Source organism: Ostrinia furnacalis, unplaced genomic scaffold, assembly GCF_004193835.3.
Source record: "Ostrinia furnacalis isolate ACB-3 unplaced genomic scaffold, ASM419383v2 OfSCF7487, whole genome shotgun sequence".
In the NCBI taxonomy this organism is placed as follows: domain Eukaryota; kingdom Metazoa; phylum Arthropoda; class Insecta; order Lepidoptera; family Crambidae; genus Ostrinia; species Ostrinia furnacalis.
In genome coordinates, this window is record NW_021137726.1 from 178,029 (window position 1) to 200,375 (window position 22,347).

At 37.4% G+C, this 22,347-nt stretch overlaps 3 protein-coding genes and 1 long non-coding RNA gene across 4 annotated transcripts; all 4 read right to left on the minus strand.

The window, feature by feature from the left end:
* Window positions 1-1,251: 1,251 nt before the first annotated feature.
* LOC114364893 (uncharacterized) lies at window positions 1,252-4,073 on the minus strand. Its single transcript, XM_028321248.1, has 5 exons — window positions 3,952-4,073; window positions 3,384-3,708; window positions 2,921-3,060; window positions 1,761-1,889; window positions 1,252-1,531 (listed from the first exon to the last, which is right to left on the minus strand). The coding sequence occupies exons 1-5, from the start codon at window positions 4,031-4,033 to the stop codon at window positions 1,386-1,388; spliced, it is 822 nt and encodes a 273-aa protein (XP_028177049.1). The 5' UTR covers window positions 4,034-4,073; the 3' UTR covers window positions 1,252-1,385.
* A 2,811-nt stretch (window positions 4,074-6,884) lies between these two features.
* On the minus strand, window positions 6,885-13,632 carry LOC114364892 (uncharacterized). The gene is made up of 6 exons (XM_028321247.1): window positions 13,498-13,632; window positions 13,074-13,245; window positions 9,562-9,849; window positions 8,484-8,626; window positions 7,750-7,878; window positions 6,885-7,087 (listed from the first exon to the last, which is right to left on the minus strand). Exons 1-6 carry the CDS (start codon window positions 13,574-13,576, stop codon window positions 6,942-6,944), a joined length of 957 nt encoding a protein of 318 aa, XP_028177048.1. The 5' UTR covers window positions 13,577-13,632; the 3' UTR covers window positions 6,885-6,941.
* A 2,492-nt stretch (window positions 13,633-16,124) lies between these two features.
* On the minus strand, window positions 16,125-17,221 carry LOC114364902 (uncharacterized). The gene is made up of 2 exons (XR_003656887.1): window positions 17,105-17,221; window positions 16,125-16,177 (listed from the first exon to the last, which is right to left on the minus strand). It is a non-coding gene; the product is annotated as an uncharacterized LOC114364902 (long non-coding RNA).
* Window positions 17,222-18,646: 1,425 nt separating this feature from the next.
* Window positions 18,647-20,331, minus strand: LOC114364913 (uncharacterized). Its single transcript, XM_028321272.1, has 3 exons — window positions 20,217-20,331; window positions 19,549-19,762; window positions 18,647-18,794 (listed from the first exon to the last, which is right to left on the minus strand). The coding sequence occupies exons 1-3, from the start codon at window positions 20,278-20,280 to the stop codon at window positions 18,647-18,649; spliced, it is 426 nt and encodes a 141-aa protein (XP_028177073.1). The 5' UTR covers window positions 20,281-20,331.
* Window positions 20,332-22,347: the final 2,016 nt, after the last annotated feature.

Consider the following 22,347-nt stretch of genomic DNA (forward strand, 5'->3'; position numbering starts at 1 on the left):
AAGTACCTACGTTCAAATAAAGTATGTATATCTATGCTAATAAAATGAAGAGTTTGTTTGCTTGAACGCACTAATCTGAGGAACTACTAGTCCGATATGCAAAAAAAAAATGTGTTGGATACTTAGCAAAGTTACAAGTTAGGCTTTTGGCTATACAGACATATACAGCATGTATCTGACGAAGTGTAAAAAAAATTAACTGAAGTTCTGGCTAGAAGTCTAGATTACAAAAAAAAATGTTTTTTTGAATAAATTCATATGTGAATGAAATTAGCATACCACAAATCAGTCCGCGTTTAATATTTTTATTGTTATTCGGATTTTATTTGGATTTAAAGTTGTCGGCACTTTCTGGGTAAGAATCCAGAATCCCGGCCAAATTTCAAAACCTTACAAACCAGTAGGTACTAAGTAGGCATTATCAGTGCAATTTTGGTATTCGCCAGAGACTATAAAATAAGTTGTATTGTTTAACAACACTCTTTTAGTTGATTGCGAGCGAGTGAAATAGACATATCGCGAAGCGAAGCCTTCGAAGGTTGAGGCACGTTGAGGTCTAAGGTATTATAGTAATAGGTATACAGGGTGGAATCTTGCAATGCCACCTGGAGGGAAAGTACTCTTATTATACTGTAGATATAAAATACTCAATAAACATTCCTTTATTTTTTTAAAGAAAGATAACTGCATTCAAAGATTTCCGAAAGTTTTTCGAAAATTCACCACTATACCATAGAATTTAAGAAATTAAAATAATTTAAGAATTTCATGGTTTACCTTTCATTGATTCATCAAGTTTGTAAGAGAGGATTTATTCTTATACCTACTTATAACCCTAACAATCGATGCAATAAAAATACAGGATGTCAATAATCGATGTAATTTTGAACAGAGTTTAATTGGTTCGATTTCCAGGTGTGGCAAGCAATTTTTTGGAAATCTTTGAATGTAGTTCTATTTCTTTTCATAAATAAACGAATGTTTTTTTTGTAGTAACTTTTCTATCTAGTATTGGGAGTACTTTCCCTCCAGGTGGCATTACAAAATTCTACCCTGTATTGTAGTTCTGTGTCCCCTAAGTTATTATGTCCTTAATTATTAGGTATTTAGCTTGTCAAGTGTAAATAAAATTTTTCGGAGATTTATGTATTACTTTTTAATTTTTACTTGATTTTCGCCATTTTAGGTGACTTAACTTTATTCCAAAAATAAAAGAGTAAAATCACATCTTTATTTTTTTATTCTAATAAACATTAATGTTTGTTACTAATTAAGTATATTCACAGCAGTAGGTACTTTTATCTAAATTAATTTCAATCTTAGTAGAAAAAAAAATGAAAAACTTAATAATTACTTCAATAGCGTCAACGCCTTATCATATTTTGTTACTCTGAGTACGGAACGCCGGAATTGCAAATAATATTATTGAAGTAGCCAAAGAAATAACTGTAGGCGTCGGTAAGGTAGATTTCTTGAACTGCAGTCGCCTTATCTTCGATCAGGGCTTGGTACGTTTGCGCGACGAGTTCATCTGAAATAAAAAAAGAACGGTCAAAAATCTTCATCTTTTTTAATGGCCATGACTTTAGGTTTTGGATTCGGCCAGTGTTACGTGTGGATTGTCGTACAGTCGACAGACATAAAACTGTAAAACTTCGAGTTTTCTCAATACTTTATTGCATTTTACAGTGTAGATAAGGTTTTACAGAATATAATTAGATCACCATGAACCCTGTCGGGCTGATCAATCGGTTCTATACCTGAACTGTTAGAGAATAAGGGTCCTAGCTCGAAGACCGGTTCAGGATCTGATATGTAGGCAAACACTGAAGCAGCCCTCAAGTTGATGCGGGGGTTCTTGGGGATCACAGCAGTCAGGGAAACGTCAGCTGCAAAAAAGTTTTAATAAGCTTATTGGAACACAGTATTAGGTCATCATAATCAAGTAGGTAGGACCAAAAATTCATCTAATTTAACCAATTCGTCCACTGCTTGACAAGGAATGACAACTCCATAGAACGACTGGTCGTCCAGGGAAAAGTCGAAGGAACCCGATCGCGTGGCAGGTCACCAATGCGCTGGACCGACCAAGTGAAAGCAGCAGTGGGAGACGGCTTATGTGACTGCTCCAGACAGTTTGCCAATAGAGAGAGATGGAGGGAGATCGTGCGGAGAGTTGTATCCGCCTCTACAACCGATGTGAACAACGCCTCAACGTGACCACGACCGCTCTGCCAAGAGCGTAACGAATAAGAAGAAGTTGACAAGGTCTCCCTTAAGGTTTTCCTCAAAGACCGTCCTGCGCCGCCAGCATCTAGGCACCTCCCGCGACCTTCACCAGATTGTCCGTCCACCTAGTATCTAGTTAGGAACGTATACTAGCTACTAAATCTGGTGTCAAAACCATAAAGTCTTAACTTACATGCTTCCATCGGATCGATGGCCCCGAAACTTTGTAAGTAGGTAATCATAAATTCTTTTAAGATTAGCATTGTAGAAGATCAGTCACTACAATGATCAAGCAACTTTCTTTCTTAAGAAGGCAAATTTTATTAAGCATAGCTTTTGCCCGCGGCTTCACCCGCGTGAAATTTAGTTTGTCACAGATCGTCATAAATTATAGCCTATATTTTAATTTGGGTTATATACAATAATACTGTAAAGTTTCATCAAAATCCGTTTAGCAGTTTTTGCGTGAAAGAGTAACAAACATCCAGACATCCAAACTTTCGCATTTATAATATTATAGTAGGATTAGTATTAGATGGATGCGGTGGTTGTTGTGGAAACCCTTGGAGGAGGCCCTTGACCAGCAGTGGACGTCATTTCGTCAACGATTAGCATTAGGCTTAAGTTAAAAACTAATGACGCAAGCTATTGAAAAATACTATAATCAGCAAGATAAATAGTGATTACTTACAATAACTAGCAGAGACGGAGTCGACTATCGTAATGGGTACTGCGCCTCTTCTGCTGATGATAAACTCTCCGATGGCAGTAGTAATGTTAATTTTTGTAAATGAGAGGGTCAGCACGAGAACCCTTGATTTTGGGCTTTCACTGAAAATATAATAAATAATATTCATATCTGTAAATTAGCTAAAGAGCGTGGAATTTGCGCACTTTCATTCGTGTCCATACTGATTAACAGCCCGACCCAACTACATAATATAAGCCAACTAAAAGTCGGTGGTCTGCACCTAGGCTTATAACAGGCTTCATGGATTCCGTAGAGATTTATGAAAAAATGCCTTAACAAAAATATTTATTTATATCTACGGAATCAATAAAAAAACAGAAATATAGCAGAAATAATAAATCTCAAAGAGAGTTTGCCACTCACAAAAAATGTTGTAAAGTATTAATATAGTTTAGTTACTTACTAGAATGTTTCAACACTGACACCCTCGTAATGGATTTGGCCAAAGTAGGTGACAACTGTAAGGTTAATTTTAGGCAAGTAGACCGGCTGTCTCCTTCTGACGACCACTGGAACGTCTCGGTAGAAGACTGGCCTGCATGGAGAGCTAAAGGTGAAGTATCTTCGAACGCAGTCTACATCAGAATGATTGCCACAAGGATAGTAATCAGGAATATCGAAGTCTATGTTGAAATTTTCGTCACTGTCACTGCTGTTGCTATCACTGTTGCTACTACTGTCGCCACTGTCACTACTGTCGCCGCTGTCACTACTGTCTTCACTGCTGTCTAAAATGAAATTATCTAGTTTAAAAATGAGTAAAAATACCCTAAATTTTGTGTGAAGTCTTACAAATGACAGCACATGAGGCTCAACTGTTGAGTGTTAGTATGTAGTTGTAATAATTAAAATAATCTATTGTGCTGTCGACATATCAATTGATTGTTAGTCATTTAAAGTAGTAAGTTCCCAATAGTTAAAGTTATATTAAATTATAATTACACCCCACATTTTAAATAGTAATTACTTACCAGATGTAGATGAAACTTGTCCATATACACTGTAGTATAATAGTCCAAGGACTAATAATGATGAAAATATTTTATTACTCATCTTTATTTCTCTTGCTATTTCAAATACTAATTGATATATTTGATTCCTTCGGCGTGGTTTTATACCAAGTTTCAAATTAAATGTATTTGATCAATTAAAATAACAAGATACTCTACAATCACTTTCAAATTTGCATTCTTTAGTAATTGAAATTCATTGATAAGAATACTTTTGTGAGCTCATACATACGTATTTAAGGTTACTAAAAGTACCTGATTAATACAATCAATAAACATAAAAACAACTTAGTGATATTGCTAAGAGCAAACTAAGTTGTAGATGACACTACACACGTTAATTTATAGCAAAAATATTATTCACTTGATTTCTATAAGTGTCTACTCATGTAGAAGGAATTTTAATAGAGAGATAGGACAGGAGATGTAACTGATTACTTGTACATAATGTACACTCGGCATCAAATAAATCACACCTCCCGCAACAAGCACTTCTCAAACGTATGCATCCCCACTTCCCAACAACATTGGTAGCATTTGAAAGCCTAGTTCTAAACTTCATTTCATTAAAGGAAAGGTTTTTATCCCAAAAATGTGTTTTTATAAGGATCCAGAGTCACTTTTTCAAAAAATAGGTAGTTACGCTTGAGCTAATTTTTATGGCTATAAAACTGTTAAGTTGGGATTAATCGCTATCCATCTGTTAAAGAGGACACGTGTGATCGTTATTTGGTTTTATAACCATAAAATTTGGTCTAATTGATCCCAGAGGTGAGCCCAAAGTGAGGTCTTTTTTCAAGTCACATTTATGGTATAATATGTTAATAATTTATTAAGAAGTTAAATGTGTTTTTCTTTAAGGACATTTATTGGGCTTTCAAATAACACCAATATTGTTGGGGCACCATGATTGTGTCAGAAGAAAATCTTTAAAGTTCGCGTCGCGGAAGGTGCGGTTTATTTGATGTTGAGTGTAGTTTGAATACATACTTATTTGCAGAGGGGTGGAGTACATTATTAGCAGAATGTTTGGGTTACTGTGAAAATAATCGCATCTGATTTATGTAATTTTCCTAAGTTAAGTTACATTGTTTATAAGTACTTAAATGTTATTCTGAACTTTGTTACGTCTTGTTTGAATAGTGTAATTGGCACTACCGTTCTATTCATGAATAAATAAATAAATAAAATAAAATAAATACTTCAATGTAGTTTTTCAATACAGGATTAAAGGTTTATCAAATTTAATAGAAATCGATTTAATAGACTGATGCATCAAAATTCCTCAAGAGTCAAACGGGAATCGTGATTTTTTCAAAACAATGACTTCAAAATCGTAAGAGGAGAGCCGAGGTAACCATGATGTACACAAAAGTGAAGAAGTTAAGTACCATGATATTAAATTGTGCCAAAATCACGCACCCTGAGAAGTCTCAAGAACAAGTCGACGGGATCATCATAATAAAGATAGATACAGCACACCATACACAGATGTCATAGTCAATTAAAAAGAATCCGAAAATGTAATCTAACTTTTTAACATTAACTTTGATAAACAAATACGAAAAAATAAAGTAAGTAGGTAGATGTTTTTCCTCCAAAACAGATTAGTTTTTATTGCCTTTGCTCGAGACTGAGACATGTTATTCGATATGCGTATCTCTCGATGACTTTGAAATACTTATTTGGGTAGGTACAGTCAGCGTCAAATAGTTCGTGACACCCAAAGTGATCAAAAAGTTGATAACACATCATCATCATCATTTCAGCCACAGGACGTCCACTGCTGAACATCCTCCTCCAATGACTTAAACATCGCAGCACGGTTGATAGTGGCCTGCATCCAGCGCCTTCCTGCTACCTTTATCAGGTCGTGGGTCCACCTTGTGGGTGGACGTCCCACACGCTGCGTTTTCCTGTACGCGGCCTCCATTCCAGAACCTTGCTGCCCCATCGGCAACACAACTTTATTCCAATAGTAACAAAGACGTTTTGCGAACTTTTTGGCTACTTACTATTTGACGCTGACTGTACGGACGACAGACAGCACATTAAGCTAAACATAGTGGCGATATATCTCGTTGTATTACAGTCTATTTTGCAACAAAAAAATACCTACAAAAGTCGTAACTCAAAAACCACAAAAAATCGCGGTGATTCTTTATGGTTTTTAAGTTACAGTCCTGTCGGTACAGGTAGAGCATCACCAGACTAGTTCTGTCTCTGGGCTTCGGCTTAACAGTATTTTTTGGGACATTCTGTATAGTCTGGTCTGCTGTCGACTATACCATTAATATTAATCTGCTTTGAACTAAAAACTTTAGGTACTTTGTATCAATTATGATGGTTGGTTCAAACAATAATGAAATCATGGCATTTTCCCGAGTAATAATAAGTATAGATAGGAAACTAGGAGACAAATTTAATTAATTAAAATCACGCTTTAACATTTGTATGCCGACAAGGCTGATCACGGCTTGAACACATATTTTGTTTGTACATCATACTCCTTACCTGTGTTTCACAAATAAATTATTTGAATTTGAATTTGAATTTGAACAAAACCAGGGTACTACAAAAACCTTTTAAACTACGTACGGATGACCTCACATCAAGTTCAATCAACACTGGTTGTATTAGTGATGTATGTTCTGTTCGGATACAGGTAGATTCTAAGGAAATCCGAGTTTATCTCATCACTCTCCTACATCCTTCATTATGCAAAGTCATGGCTAAGCATCTATTACTAGCGTCTGTATTCCCAAACTCTCTTAACCCTTAATGATTTAGAGGCACAAGTGAATCTTCTGAGAAAATTCTTTTCGTCATACTTAAATTGAATTTTGCTTTATGATCAACCGAAGATGAGGTGATTAACAAGACCAAGTCCCATATAAAACAATAGTTAACAGTTGTGCATAAGCTTTATTAATTTGTCAATTAATTTCATGTTACCCAGAGTAAGGAACACCAGAATCACAAATATAGTTATTGAAATAGCCAAAGAAGTAGCTAGAAGCGTCGGTCAGGTAAATTTCTTGAGCTGCCGTTGCTGGATCATCCTTCAGGCCTTGGTACACCTGGGCAACGAGTTCATCTGGAATGAAATAAAAAGCATTTAAATATTTTTACTGAACAAAGATAACCAATTAGAAAATAAAACAACTGCATGTATTTTTTGTACCAAGAACCAAATTCACTAAAGGGTTCACTAGAAGTTCCTTTATAATTTTTCTGTATTTAATTCGAATGCGATTCATTTCAAGAAAAGCTTATTTGTTAATAAATGTACCAGAAAAAAGATAAGCTGAATTTATCTAAACTTAGACTAATCATCATCATCATCATCAAGTAATTTAGTCTCCAATGCAAGAGCTCTTTAATTTGCTAGAGGCAAATGGATTTTTTCTCCTTTTCTTCCCATGCTAGCTATCACATTTAATTTTATTGTTCATTAGTCGCCATTTACTGCATCTGTGGGCCGAGTGTGAGTTTGAGTTTACATCGGAAGTCCTCACTAATGAGCGCGTTAAAAAAAAATGACAATTTCAGTTCTTGAACGTTTCCACTAGGGGCGCTGTACAATCCGTCTTACATTAGATATATGTCATTTTTTTACGTGAGAACGTTCGGTGTAAACTCACACTCAGCCCACTGCTCAGGTTAAAACTTGAACATTACTTTGTCAAGTCTCCTCATAAGATTATTCTGAAGAATCTTTAACGCTAACGAATATTGAAATAAAAAATGTAAATTTACCTGAACTGCTCGAGAAGTTAGGTCCCAAATCGAAGATAGGATTGGGATTGGAGATATATGCTGATACTGAAGCAGCCTTCATATTGATGCGGTTCCGGGCGTTAGGGATGATGGCAGTAATCGACACGGCTGTTGAAGAAGCAGAAATATTAGCTAAGAATGAAAAAATGTGGCATTTTAACGTAAGTTGAATGTGGGGCGTCTTGCAAGAAAAATGTAGTTTTATGTCCTGTCTTGTTTTTTGTTATGTTATAAAACTAGTAATTAGTCGAAACAACTTTATACTACAAAAATCAGTCAAAAGTGGTTTTACCCGATTTTAACTACGAGCAATAGCTCTTATAATGAGTTTTGACTGTAACATAAGTTTAGGTACTATCTTATGGGAATTGGACTGATGATGTGGTGTGGACCCATGTCACGAGCATACAGTAGATGATATTAGTAATAAACCAAGAATCAAAATCAAACTGAGCTTATGAACCAAAAAGTTGATTAGTGTATACTATAATACTATGGTGTCCCTTACGACACCTCGACATGATGCTGAGTGGATACCGTTTCGGTGACACGCACATTACCTACTCTATTTAGTTTTACTTTTGTGTCATATTTTTGATGCTGTTTTGTGTCATTGAATAAAATATTCCATTTTTTTTTATAAAATCATTTTCTGTCGTAACTATCACGATACATGAATTGTTACCATCTAAGGACAATATTAAAATACTCACCGTAATAAGTTACATTGGTATAGTCTTTAACTTTCAAGGGTTCTTGGCCCCGCCTGTTGATGGCGCATTCACTGTTCTCAGCATAGATGTTGATGCTCTCAAAAGCAATGGTGATCACTATTTTCTTTGTTCTTCTGTTGATACTGAAATTAATGATAAATCAATAAAGTAGCAGTAGCTTTCAGTGACATTTTGGATCGTAGAGCTGAAGATGGCCGCTGGGGCAGAAAAGTTCTCGAGTGGCGACCATGAGCTGGAAGATGTATTGTGGGCAGGCCTCCCACTAGGTGGACCGACAATCTGGTGAAAGTCGTGGGAGGTGCCTGGATGCGGGCAGCGTAGAACCAGTCTTTGTAGAAAACCTTGAGAAGACCTTTATCCAGCAGTGGACGTCTTTCGGCTGAAATACCAATGTAATTGGTGATAGAAACTCTGAACATTTCAAACTAGAATTTGAGAGTAAACCAAATGAATTATAATATTATGTAAGCCAACATAAAGTATTTAAGTATATTAAGAACACTTGAATTTGAAGTGTGAGTACTCGAAAATATACTCAACATCAAATAAACCGCACCTTCCGCGACGCGAACTTTAACGATTTTCTTCTGACACAATCATGGTGCCCCAACAATATTGGTGTCATTTGAAAGCCCAATAAATATCCTTAAAGAAAAACACATTTAATTTCTTAATAAATGATTAACATATACCATAAATGTGACTTGAAAAAATACCTCACTTTGGGCCCACCTATGGGATCAATTAGACCAATTTTTATGGTTATAAAACCAAATAATGATCTCACGTGTCCTCTTTAACAGATAGATAGCGATTAATCCCAACTTAACAGTTTTATAGCCATAAAAGTTGGCTCTAGCGTAACTACCTATTTTTTGAAGAAGTGACTCTGGATCCTTCTGAAGACACATTTTTGGGGTAAAAACCTTTCCTTTAATGAAATGAAGGTTAGAACTAGGCTTTCAAATGGTGCCAATATTGGTGGGAAGTGGGGAAGCATACGTTTGAAAATGCTTGTCGCGGGAGGTGCGATTTATTTGATGTCGAGTGTACTTACTAGAAGGTTTCAGCACTGATGCCTGAATATTCGATTTCGCCATTATACGTGATGAATGTGAGGTTAACTTTGGGCAAGTAGACAGATTGCTTCTTCCTGATGATGACTTGACCATCCTGATGAGTCACTGGCCTGAATTGACCGCTGTTGATGAAGTAGTTACGAATACAGCTAATTTCAGGAGCGGATCCGCAAGGGTAGTAGAAAATGTCAGTGCCGTTATCGTCGCCTGGATTTTCAATACTGTCACTACCGCTATCGTCTCCACTGCCGCTATCGTCTCCACTGTAGAGGTGGGCGCCGATATAAAATTGGCCGGCGGCGGCGCGCCGACTTTTTGACCTCGGCGGCGGCGGCGTCGGCGGCGTGACCTTGTTTGACCTTTGTTCATTAGGTTTTTTTTTTAAATCCGTTTTTTTTATTCAGGTGATTTGCAGTTGGTTGGGGTTTTTTGAGCCACGAGAGCAGTGGTTTACCCTAGTAAATTAGCTCTCTTGATCATAGATAGGTACTTTGATATTTGGATAGCGGGTTTGGCTGAGATCAGGTTCTCGTGTACTTCCTACAGGCGAGCGTAACAATGTGCCGATAAAAGTACCCTTAACATGTATTTTTGAGCTCTTTGGAGGCACATAGTTAATGTTGGATTAGCTGACTGTCGGTGGAATATTATATTCAGTTCTGTTTTATTTATATTTGTGGTCTTTCCATGTCATCCTACGGTCCAGGATTTTAATGCAGGTTGATTGCAGCAATGTGTCGAGGTCTAGATTGGCCGGAAGATAAGTTTCACGTCTTAAATGATAATATGGTGAGACTTCGGGGCTTAATTACATGCGCCACTTGGTCAGCCAAGCAGCTGACTTTGCAACAGTCTAGTCACTTTAAGATCAGTTACATTTGAGGAATGCCGCAGCTTTCTGGTGTCTGGGCTACTTTACTAGTAGATGTTATACCTAGAGTATCGGACCAAGTACAGAGTCCTGGGGTATTCCAGCTCTGCAGCTAAAAAGAGAAGATTTTGTCACCGAGTTTGATTTAAAACTGTCTGTAAGTATAAAAATAAAATAAAAATCTATCAGCAGGTAGTACAAGTATGCTAGAAGGTACATTTTAATTTCATAGAGTAGTCCCTTATGATAAACCCAGCTGAAGCCGCAGCGAAAGCAGACGTACAGGATTCTTTCTTTTCCAAACATTGTACTGATTATGGTTAGTATGGTTTCTGCCAAAATTTATGGTCGGGTATACTATATTACATGGGTCATACTTAGACAAGGGAATAAACGAGCAAGAATGATCCTTTTCCATAATTTTAACAATACAAATGTCAGATTAATTCAGCGATAAGAGAATTCGTTAGGCGACTTGCCAGCCTTATGGATCATTTCCAAAGTTAAGAGACTTGCAAGAAATTCTTCTCACTCAGTGTGGTCATTGTCAAGACCATGGACTTCATGGTGATCAGATCAAATGCAAGTGCTTTACGAGGGTCCATTTTGGCTATTTATTTAGCTTAGCCATCTCTCTTAGCGTTAGTTCTTTCGTTTCAGCCGAAAGACGTCCTGCGCCGCTCGCAACCAGGCACTTCTTGCGACCTTCCCCAAATCGTCGGTCCACCTAGTGGGAGGCCTGCCCACGCTACGTCTTCCGGCTCGTGGTCGCCACTCAAAAACTTTACTGCCCCAGCGGCCATCAGCTCTACGAGATATGTGCCCCGCCCACTGCCACTTGATTTTAGCGATTCTGTGGGCTATGTCAGTCACTTTGTCCGCCTGCGTCTTTCGTCCTCAATTAGCGTAGTAGGAATCAATCTTCTACTTTGAACTTGAGGAGGGTAAGCGGAAACATGGCTGCCAACTCCTCAGATAGTCAAGTACAAAGATGTCCAGAAGCAGCATACGAAAAGATGCAAAATGAGCCCTCTCAAATTACAATGGGAAGGTTATTAACTATTAAGGTATAGGGTAGTAAGGGATTATCCGTGTCAATGGGTTTAAATAAACCGGCTTGTCGTAGCAAAAGTCTGAGATTTTTCTTGTCAGTTCGCCCTCGCCACTCATGTATTACCGGACCTAATAAGCGGAGAACAATTTGAGGGAGGTACTTTGTTGCCTTCCAGAGGTTGTGGTTCCCATTTGCATTCCGAGACATATATGCCAATCTTGTGTGAGTGATTCGCTTAAATTATAGTCCAATAGTGTGGGTTATCTGCCAGACGAAGGCGGGGATTTTTTTCTTGACAGCAAGAGGGACCGGCGCCTCTCGCGATCAATTATTTATTAGACCAAGCAGTAACTTGAATAATGTACTTGATTAACTGTTAATATAATTGTATTAAGTTATTCAATCAATTTATTAGTACATCAACGGCATTAAGTTCGCCTTGTGTACCAATGTATATATTATAGTTAGTTTTTCTGTTATATGGTTTACTGATGGGTCAAAAATGGGCCCTAACGTAGGCTTTGGCGTGTATGGAAAGCAGCCGAAGCTTAGGCTATCTCAAAGCCTGGGTAAATTTGCCTCTATCTTTCAGGCAGAAGTCTACGCCATTATTGAATGTGCGGAAGCTAACCTGCGAAAAAATTATGCCAACTACATAATTTACATTAACTCAGATAGTCAGGCCGCGCTGATGGCCTTAAACACCATCTTAATCACCTCAAAGTTGGTAGAAAACTGCATGAGTCGACTGAATACCCTAGGAAAACGTAACAGAGTAACGCTGAGATGGGTTCCAGGTCACGCGGGAATCGTGAAACTGGCAAGAGCGGGAGCGGAGGGAACACAATATGGTCCAGAACCCTTTTGTGGCATTTCCAAAAGTCTCGCTCGAATGACCCTGGAGAATATCTATTGAAACAAATCCTTTAAGGAATGGTCAGACACGCCAGGATTAACTCATTCCAAAGCTCTTATAAAAGCCTATGACCGAAAATGCTCTAAGCAGATCATAGGACTGATTAGGATCAAAATGCGCATCTTAGTTCGAGCCTTCACTGAACACTGCAGCTTAAACAAGCACTTGTCCACTATGGGACTGTCCGAATCAAGAACGTGCAGGATGTGCCAAGAGGCAGATGAAACTCCACTACACATTCTCACGGACTGCAGACCTTTGATGCGCAAGTGGAGCTTGCAAAACCTGGGCAAACACATCCTAAGCCCACAAGATGTAAAACACATCGCCCCCCAAAAGATATTGCAATTCCTAATGGATGCAGGACTCGGAGGCGAACTATAAGGAAAATAGCGGCGATCACAATAGATCGGTACCGGTCGCAGTTATACTAGGACTTTATTGAACTAGAATAGCCGCTCAACTCAATAAAAAAATAGTTCTTCTGCGTTTGAAATACAAATTAGTACAGTATAGGAGAGGAATAAATTGCAAATAGTTTGTACAGTATCAGTATCGGCGCGCCGACAGCTGGTCGTCGGCGGCGGCGGCGTGAAAAAATTCGCGGCGGCGGGGGCGCGCCGGCGTGGCGCCCACCTCTACTCCACTGCCGCTATCGTTCCCACTGCCGCTATCGTCTCCACTGCCATTGCTATCAGAACTGTCACTGCTTTCAGAACTGTCGCTGCTGTCGGAACTATCGCTGCTGTCGGAACTGTCGCTGCTGTCGGAACTGTCACTGCTATCGGAACTGTCACTACTGCTGCTGCTGCTACTACTGTCTACATTTATTGAAAACCAGATCAAAAGGTTAGCTCAAAGTAGATTACACAATGAATTGCAGACGTAAACAAGTAAATTAAAAGCCTACGGTCAGCTGAATTGCACCACCTTTGACCGTAACTTTAACGGTACCCGGTGTTTTTTGTATGGAGTTTGACAGATTTTTAAACGTTTGTTAAAGTAAAAGTAATATGATGCAACCCAGCAATTATATAGATAATAATATAGAGAATATGAATGTCATATTTTACCTGATGACGAGGAACTATCACCGTAGGCACTATACAATAGGCCTGCTACCAGAAACAATAATAATATTTTGCACTGCATCTTGAAATTTGGTGTCCTCTTCTAAGATGTCCTATTTTCTGATTCAATGTCATTCTTTTGCAGTGGTTTTATACACTAAAGTCACGTTAATTTACTGATAAGTATTGAAATAGAACTGCTCTTGTTTTCATCTTATAAAGTTAAACTATTGGTATCTAATTGGTAGGTACTGCATATTGATGTATTTAAATCGACATCGAGAACATTATTTTGGTTCTTATTTGCGTCATTGCACGTGGATTACGATCTGAGGTCGAATTCTGTAAAGCAATCGTAATCATTTGACAGTTACATAACGTACGATTATTCTGTCAAACGCTTTGTTTAACTGACTTTATCGTAGGTACGTTATGAACTGTCAAATTATTACGATTGCTTTACACAATTCCACCTCAGACTTGATAGGTATTCTGTAATAAATGAAATAATAGATACTTACCTAATAAGACTTTTTTCACAAAAATTACAAAGCTAGGTAGGCCCCAACTTAGTAACTTTCACCAAATGTTCCCACCATATGAATTTCCAATCTAGCTAGTGTAGGTACGTGAATGTTTGCGAATACCATGTTTAATCTATACTTATAATAAATCTGTAGAGAGGTCAATTCTGTACATGAAATATATTTTCAAAATAACTATCAGGGGGTGATTAGTGATCGATACTGATGCCAAAAATGCAATCAGTAAAATTTTTGTCTGTCTGTCTGTCTGTCTGTCTGTATGTTCCTTATAGAAACAAAAACTACTAGACGGATTTTAACGAAACTTGGTACAATTACTCCTTAGGATAGAATAGGATACTTAGGAATTCCCACGGGAACGGGAATTAGCGGGAAAATACTTTTGTATGAAAAATGTAAACCGCTTAAGTTAGACGCTTGAAATTTGGCATGGAGGTACCTTAGTAAACTTAAAGCTTAGTTGCAACAGGATATTGGAAAATTCCCACGGGAACGGGAGTTAGTGGGAAAAAACATTTGTATGAAAAAATCTAAACCGCGTAAGATAGACTCTTGAAATTTGGCATGCAGGTACCTTAGTAAACTTAAAGCTTAGTTACAACAGGATATTGCAAAATTCCCACGGGAACGGGAGTTAGCGGGAAAAAACATTTGTATGAAAAAATCTGAACCGCGTAAGATAGATGAAGGGGGAGTAAAACGAGATCCACGCGTACGAAGTCGCGGGCGGACGCTAGTTATGTAATAACTAGCTTTTGCCCGCGGCTCCGAATGCATGTCCCTTTCTATTAAACGGAGATAAAATCTATCCCAAATTTTCTCGGGGATCTCTCTATTAATCTATCTCCTTATATTTCATCTAAATTGGTTATGTTTTAGTGAGAAAAGTATCAGAAAGACAGACAGAGCTTTACTTTCTCATTTAATAAGTAGCTTTCCGCCCGCGGCTTCGCCCGTGTGGAATTTTTCGGTTTTTTATATATCCTATGACACTCAGCAGTAATGTGGATTTCTGTTGGTGAAAGAATTTTTAAAATCGGTTCAGTAGATCCCGAGATTTAACAAATTTACAAACACACAAACTTTACCTCTTTATAATATTAGTATAATAGATAAGTATGCTTGGATTTTACACTGACATAGAAATAAAAAATAAAATATATCTTGCACGCCGTTACCTACTTATTTGGTATTGAAATGTTGATTAAAATGCATTACTATGCACTAAAGAGAATAATTAAGGAAAGTTCTAGGACGACGGAAAAACCAAAGATTTAGGTATATTAACATGTTAATGCACATAAGTAAGATTAGGTTTTGCTTTTTTGTGTGTTTCTTTTTAAAAGTAAGTTTTGGTTCCATTTCTAGCTTATCCACTGCTGATTGTAGCTCTACTAAAAAAAATTGGTAGGTCTCTCTCTTACCTCAGATCGTTTAGATAAGATTCTCATACGTTGAGTAGAGATTTTAAAGAAGTCAAAAGAAGAGCTTTACTGACAAAACCATTGTTTTTTCAGTAATAAATCTGTTTGTCTGTTTGTCATCTTACAACTTACATTAGGTACAACTAGATTTCCGCCCGCGGTTTCTGTCTGTGAATTTTGTCTGTGATAGAAAAACATCATCGCGCACGTCCCTGTATCAAAAACCGAGATAAAACTATCCTTTGTCCTTTCCTGGGACTCAAACTATCTCTAAATTTCATCAAAATCGGTTCAGTGGTTTAGGCGTGAAAGCGATACAGACGGACAGACAGAGTTACTTTTGCATTTATAATATTAAGAATAGATTATCTACCTGACTTCACGCACATTAACCAAATAAAAGAGATTTTTTTATTAGAACGTTGGAATTTCCAAGATCATTTAACAACCAGCTTTGTACTGCGTAAAAAAGTAAAGAGATAATAAAAAAAAGATGAATAGGTATTTAGAAACTTTTTATTTTACTAATAGGTAGGTACATAATAATACATTTAAAATTCTATATTAATTCTCCAGAATATTCAAACCCAAAGTCACAAATGTAATTCTGAAGGAACACGTAGTAGAACATTGGGCCTTTGGTCAAAAGCAACTCCTGTACTGCAGTGGGTATGTTATTGACTAAAGCTTCGAACATTGCGGCAATGGCTGGGTCTGAAAAGAAAACAAAATAAATTAGCCAATAATATTGTAGTTAAAAAAAGGAATATTCCCGTCTCTGGCACCCCTCGCTGCAACTCCTGTGTAGCCAGGATCTACAGCTTGACCGCCAATAAAAACCCAACCAGTGAAGGCCAAGTTTGTCCCGGAGGAAATATAATCACCGCAACATAGCGGTATTTTCTGGGTCTCAAACTATATTTATACCTTATCAGTTTAATGATTTAAGCATGAAAAAAGATAGAGTTATATTTGTCATGTTAGTGTTTAATATGGAATATGGATAGGACTGATTCCATAAATATCGAACCACAGCAAAGTTGATTACTTAAAATTTTTAGAACTCCAACTAAAAGTTATGAATATCATCATCACCATCATTTCAGCCACAGTACGTGCACTGTTGAACATAGTCCTCCCCAATGATTTTCACATCACCCGGTTCGTAGATGTATGGTAAATTAATTAACTTGAAAAAATTGCCTAAAGGTTCAGTCAAATCAACGCGATCAATGCATTTAAGTCTGATCGCCATCGCTGCACGCCGGATGATCGCATGTGATCGCGTTGGTTTGGCTGAACCTTAAGAGTAGGCGCACACCGTTGATTTTTAGTTGGACGATAGTTGTGCCCGATTTTAATTTGTATGAAGAATCGGCCAAATCGAATCGGTGTAGTGTGCGCACTCCCATACATGCCCATACTGATCAACTGCCCGACTAAACTATCGGCCGACGAAAAATCAACGGTGTGCGCCTACTCTAAATGCATTGATCGCCATCGCTGTACGCCGGCTGATCGCGTGTGATCGCGTTTGTTTAGCTGAACCTTAAGGTTAGTTATTACCTCTTATCAGGTTTAGTTTGAGATGCTACTATTAACGCTAAAAAAATATCAACTATAATGGTACGAGTAATGTACCTGAGCTCTCTTGAATGTTAGATCCGACGGCAAAAGAAGGGTAAGGGTTGATGTTGTAGGAAGTCACGGACGATCCCTTAAGCCCCAAAAGCCCCTTAGAAGGAATCACTCCAGTAAGTTCTACGACTGTGGAAAAAAGACACAACCATCATTAAATATCAAGAAAATAAAGAAGCTATGAATGAAAAGATGTGAATTATATCCAATCAGGCCATGAATACAGGTAAAGTCACAAGCAAATGCTAGTAAAATATATGTATATCAAAATGTACAAGTAAAGCGCTTTCAAATGATACCAAACACGGCATATTTTGTCTTAACTTTATTTTTTTACTCTGTATGTTTTGTCCGCTAGAGGGCGCCACATTAGATTTTGTGAAACCCCATATAGCCTATAACCAGCGGACAATTAAGACGCCTCTAATGATATACCATTTGTCGAATTCTGATAAGTAGTTTAGAAGTTACGAGGGAACAGATGAACATACATACATACAAACACACATAGGTCTCTGCACTAAGCGTACGTGCTAGTATCGCAGTGGCCAGAATACAGACAATTTCCATTAAAATAATGTGACATCGGACATACATTTGTAACTATGTGCAAAAATAACCATGCACAAATCGACACATGCACAAATATTCAAAGAAAATAATACAAAACTGCTATCCCTAACCATTAAGATAAGACAAGTTTTGCATCAAAATCTAGTCGAAGAAAATAAAGGTAATAATATCATCATCATCATCATTTCAGCCGTAGGACGTCCACTGCTGAACATAGGCCTCGCCCAATGACTTCCACATCGCACGGTTGGTAGCGGCCTGCATCCAGCGCCTTCCTGCTACCTTTATCAGGTCGTCGGTCCACCTTGTGGGTGGACGTCCCACGCTGCGTTTTCCGGTACGCGGCCTCCATTCCAGAACCTTGCTTCCCCATCGGCCGTAAGTTTTGCGTACTATATGCCCTGCCCACTGCCACTTCAGCTTGCTAATCCGTCGGGCTATGTCAGCGACTTTAGTTCGTTTACGGATCTCCTCATTTTCAGATTGGTAATTCATTTATGAGAAAATGTATTAAATTCTTTAATAAATTACCACAAACTGTTGTAGAACTACCCATTCATAAATTCAAAGCACATATTAAAAGTTACCTTAATGAAAAAGGGCTACTAAAGTCGATGATTATTTAAAAGATAAAAATGTTTGGGATGCGTTACTGCCTAGCTCGCATAAATATTTATAAATATTTATAACATTCTAAAGCCTGTAAACCTTTGAAAAAGAGGCTGACAATAGTGACTGAGTTTCTTGCGCTGCTTCTTCTCAGCACTGGCCCATTTATTGTCCTGGAGCAGTGGTAGGGTTAATACTGGGACATGTAAAAGTGCTTTTTTAAAGCCTACTTACAGAAATAAATGAGTTTTATGAGTTTTAGCCCTCTCCATAGCACGCTGTGCAACTTTGAGGTAATAATATGCATTTAATATATTATGTATGTTATTTTCTAGTTTTTATGGATTATGGGCGAATAAAGATCTACTTACCATAGGTTACATTAAGGTAGTCAGAGGCCACTACTGGCTCCTTCCCTCTCTGGCTAACGATGAAGTCCATGACGGGAGTGTACTTGTTGACGCCCTCGAAGTTGACAGACAACACCAAGTTGCTAGTGTCTCTGTCCACACTGAAAAATATAGGAACGATCTTAAGAATATATGAAAAACTAGCGGCCGCCCGCGACTTCGTACCCGTGGATCCTGTTTTACCCCCTTAGGGGTGGAGTTTCGTAAAATCCTTTCTTAGAGGATGCCTACGTCATAACATCTACCTGCATGCCAAATTTCAGCCCGATCCGTTCAGTGGTTTGGGCTGTGCGTTGATAGATCACTATGTCAGTCAGTCAGTCACCTTTGAGTTATATATATTTAGATTAAGTGGTATTCTAGCATAGCCTGAAATGGAGCTGCAGACGAATGTGCAAGGACAAACTCGAGGATCCGTTTTCTTGGGCTCTGGTGGACACCGTCGGGTTTTAGTGAGTAGGCCCTTCCTTTCGGCCTTTATTGAGTAGGCCGAGGCGGAGAGAGTCCCACATAAGGGCTTGTGGCCATGGAGACATCCTGTTTTGTACAGAAACAGTTTTTTGCAGGAATCCTTTTAGTAGTTATACGTGTTTTTAAATTAAAGTTTACAAGATCATCCGGTTTGTACACTGCAATTCGAATTTGTGATTCGAATCTCAAACACGCATATCTAGTGTGTTCACACGTGAGTCCAGTTTTGCGGAATCCTGCATCACTGGATCCCGCAAAACTGAATTGCCTTAGGATCGAGCTCTAACCCACTGGTCGTCCCCATCGGCCAGTGGCATAGCCAAAGCATTTCCCAACGTAAAAAGAGGTCTAGGTATTAAAAAACAAAAGAAAGTCACGACTTACTAGAAAGATGTCACTTCAGATCCATAGTAGGTGATGACGTCAGCTTCAGAAGAAGCAGTTAGGTTGGCGATAGGAGCGTACATCTTGAAATGAGCCTGTCTTGAGATTGCCACTCCATCCTGGTGACCGGTTCTATGGCATCGTCTGGTCTTTGCGAAGTAGTTTCTGATGCAGTTTAAGCTGCTTTGGGATCCGCATGGGTAATAGAAGTTATCTGGAAGATAAGCAGTTTTTTTGTGGTGGCAGTTTTGATGATACAGGTCGTTAGGCACATACATAGATAAATAAGTAAGTGCTGCTTATTGCTCACCATAAAAAAAATAAAGCTCTATGAAAGACAAAAGTTGGTGATGCTCAATTTATTAAGTTTAACTAAGTTTTATTATGCTTCTATTCATCTTGGAACTTTTTAAATTTGTTGTTATTAAAATTTTGAGCAAATTCTGAGAGAATATGAAAAATAAAAGGAAGACCAGCAAGGGCACGATTGCACGATCAACGAATCGTGAAAAAAACACAATTCCGTATGCAAATCATAACGTATCATCTTTTTTTGACCAATCGTCAATGACGGATTCCGTGTACCTTTAGTATATAAAATATCCTGATATTAACAAAAATAAATTAATTTAAAACTTATATTTTAAAACAAACCAAAATTAACATACCTTCTCCATTAACAGCGTACACCAAACCAATCAGAAGGATAAGAAAAAATATTTTCGACTCCATTTTAGATTCTTCTACAAAATCCTTGGATCTTATGTATAAGATATCTTTTTCAGTAGTATTTATAGGCCTAAAATTTTAGTTTTTGGTCTGATAAGATAAAATAGTATAATATAGCTTAGCAACCTGTACCTACAGGTTGTTTTTTATAGTTGATGAAACAGAAAGGATTGATTCTAACGCAATAACGTTTCCAGTGGGACTAAAGTTCAAATATTAAAAAATATTTGCACCAAATGGTTCGTGTAGGGGAGACTGGGTACGGTTGAAACAATTTTGCTTTTATTGTCTATAATTTTGTTGTTTAATAACCAAGTGACGATTACGATACGTGAAATTGAAATTTTAAGTTTTAGCTATGATGTGGCTGTATCATTATACTTCCCGGGTTACTATTTATAGAAATATACGAAATTTAAAAAAAAAATTGTTTCAACCGTCCCCATGCCAGGGGCGGTCGAAACAGCGATTGGGATGTGTTGAAATACATACAAATAATACAATAAGTACTAATAAAACGTGTTTTATTTATCATTAACACTACGAATATTAAAATTATGGTACCACATGACGACATTAATCAGTCTAAGTATTTAATATTTCTAAAACATTAATTAGCCTTTTATAAGTAGTAAACATTTTAAAAAATAACAGAAATATGATTAAGTAAATGATATTTCCAAACCTAATAAACATTAATAATAAAATAATATTAACATTCTGAATAAAGTTAACGAAAATCGTTTTTTTTTTCAAACCATACTTTTCCACCGCTTTCCGCAGTGAATCTCCAGCTTTTACCTCCTCTTATGCTTTACTAGGTCAATTTCCTCTCGGGAAATCTTCCTTACCCAAACTCTCGGTATCTACAAAAAATAAACATTAATAAATTTTCTGTTTCAACCGTACCCACAAAAAATGTTTCAACCGTCCCCAACTCCACTTTTGGTAAAATATACTTTACAGTTTCGACACTAATGATAACACATTAAAAATAGTTACTGGCCCTTATTCTACAAGCTTCATTATAATCGCAAACGCACACTCGAGACATTCAAATAAAAAGAACAGGCAGTATAAGCGTTAATGTCTGAAGAAAAATACTTACTTTTGGGTAGTAAAAAACAATATGGCGTTTTGCACACAACGTCAACGCGTCAGGAAGTTTTAGGCACTAAATTCGTGTTCGGACCTGTTGTCCGCTTCTTTTTCCCCTAGGACCCCCAACTCCTCGCGGAACCGTTTACGAGATATTTGCTCTGTTTCAACCGTCCTTTGTTTCAACCGTACCCAGTCTCCCCTAATATTACACTCGGCGCTGGCTAGCCAGTTACTTTGCTTGAACTTGGCTTGACACGCTGCCACGTGTCTAGATATTACAATACATTGTCATCAGTAATCAGCCATTAAAAAATATGGAGACCAATTTATTTATTATTTTTCATTTATTTACGATAGTTTTTTGAGAATTTTGATTGAGAATTTTGATTTTGCTCCTGTAGTTCAAATTTATTTTTTATTTCTTTATAAGGAAAACACACAGCTCATTATTCTAGTAGCAGTATAGTAGTAAAAACGGTTGACCCATTTTTGTTTGATCAACTATAAAAAGAACAACCTGTATCTTTTATGATAATAAATTATGTAGAATTAGATTCAGGTGTAGGTATCTATTTTATTTATTATGCCAGCAACCCGCCCGGACTTCGCATGTAATTAATTACCTACATAGGGATTTTATATAAATAATGAAATAGTCTAAGAAACAGTCTGATATTTTAACCTAAAGTTTCTTTAGTCCGTGAAAAAACTTGAAAAAAACCCCGACGTTCGTACCTAAAAGTTAGTAAGTAGGTACGTTTTTCTTTCAATTAAATATGTAGAGATATTTTGTCGATAATTGCCCGATGAATCACTATTTCTAAATGATCAGATAATCTCTTAAGTATTAACAATTGAACTATCGAAAATAGATACGTTTTTATACAGGGTGGCCCAGAAAGAAATGCAATTTTGAAAATTCATGGAAACGAAAACTACGGGGCTATGTGTCACACTTCAAATGAGAGC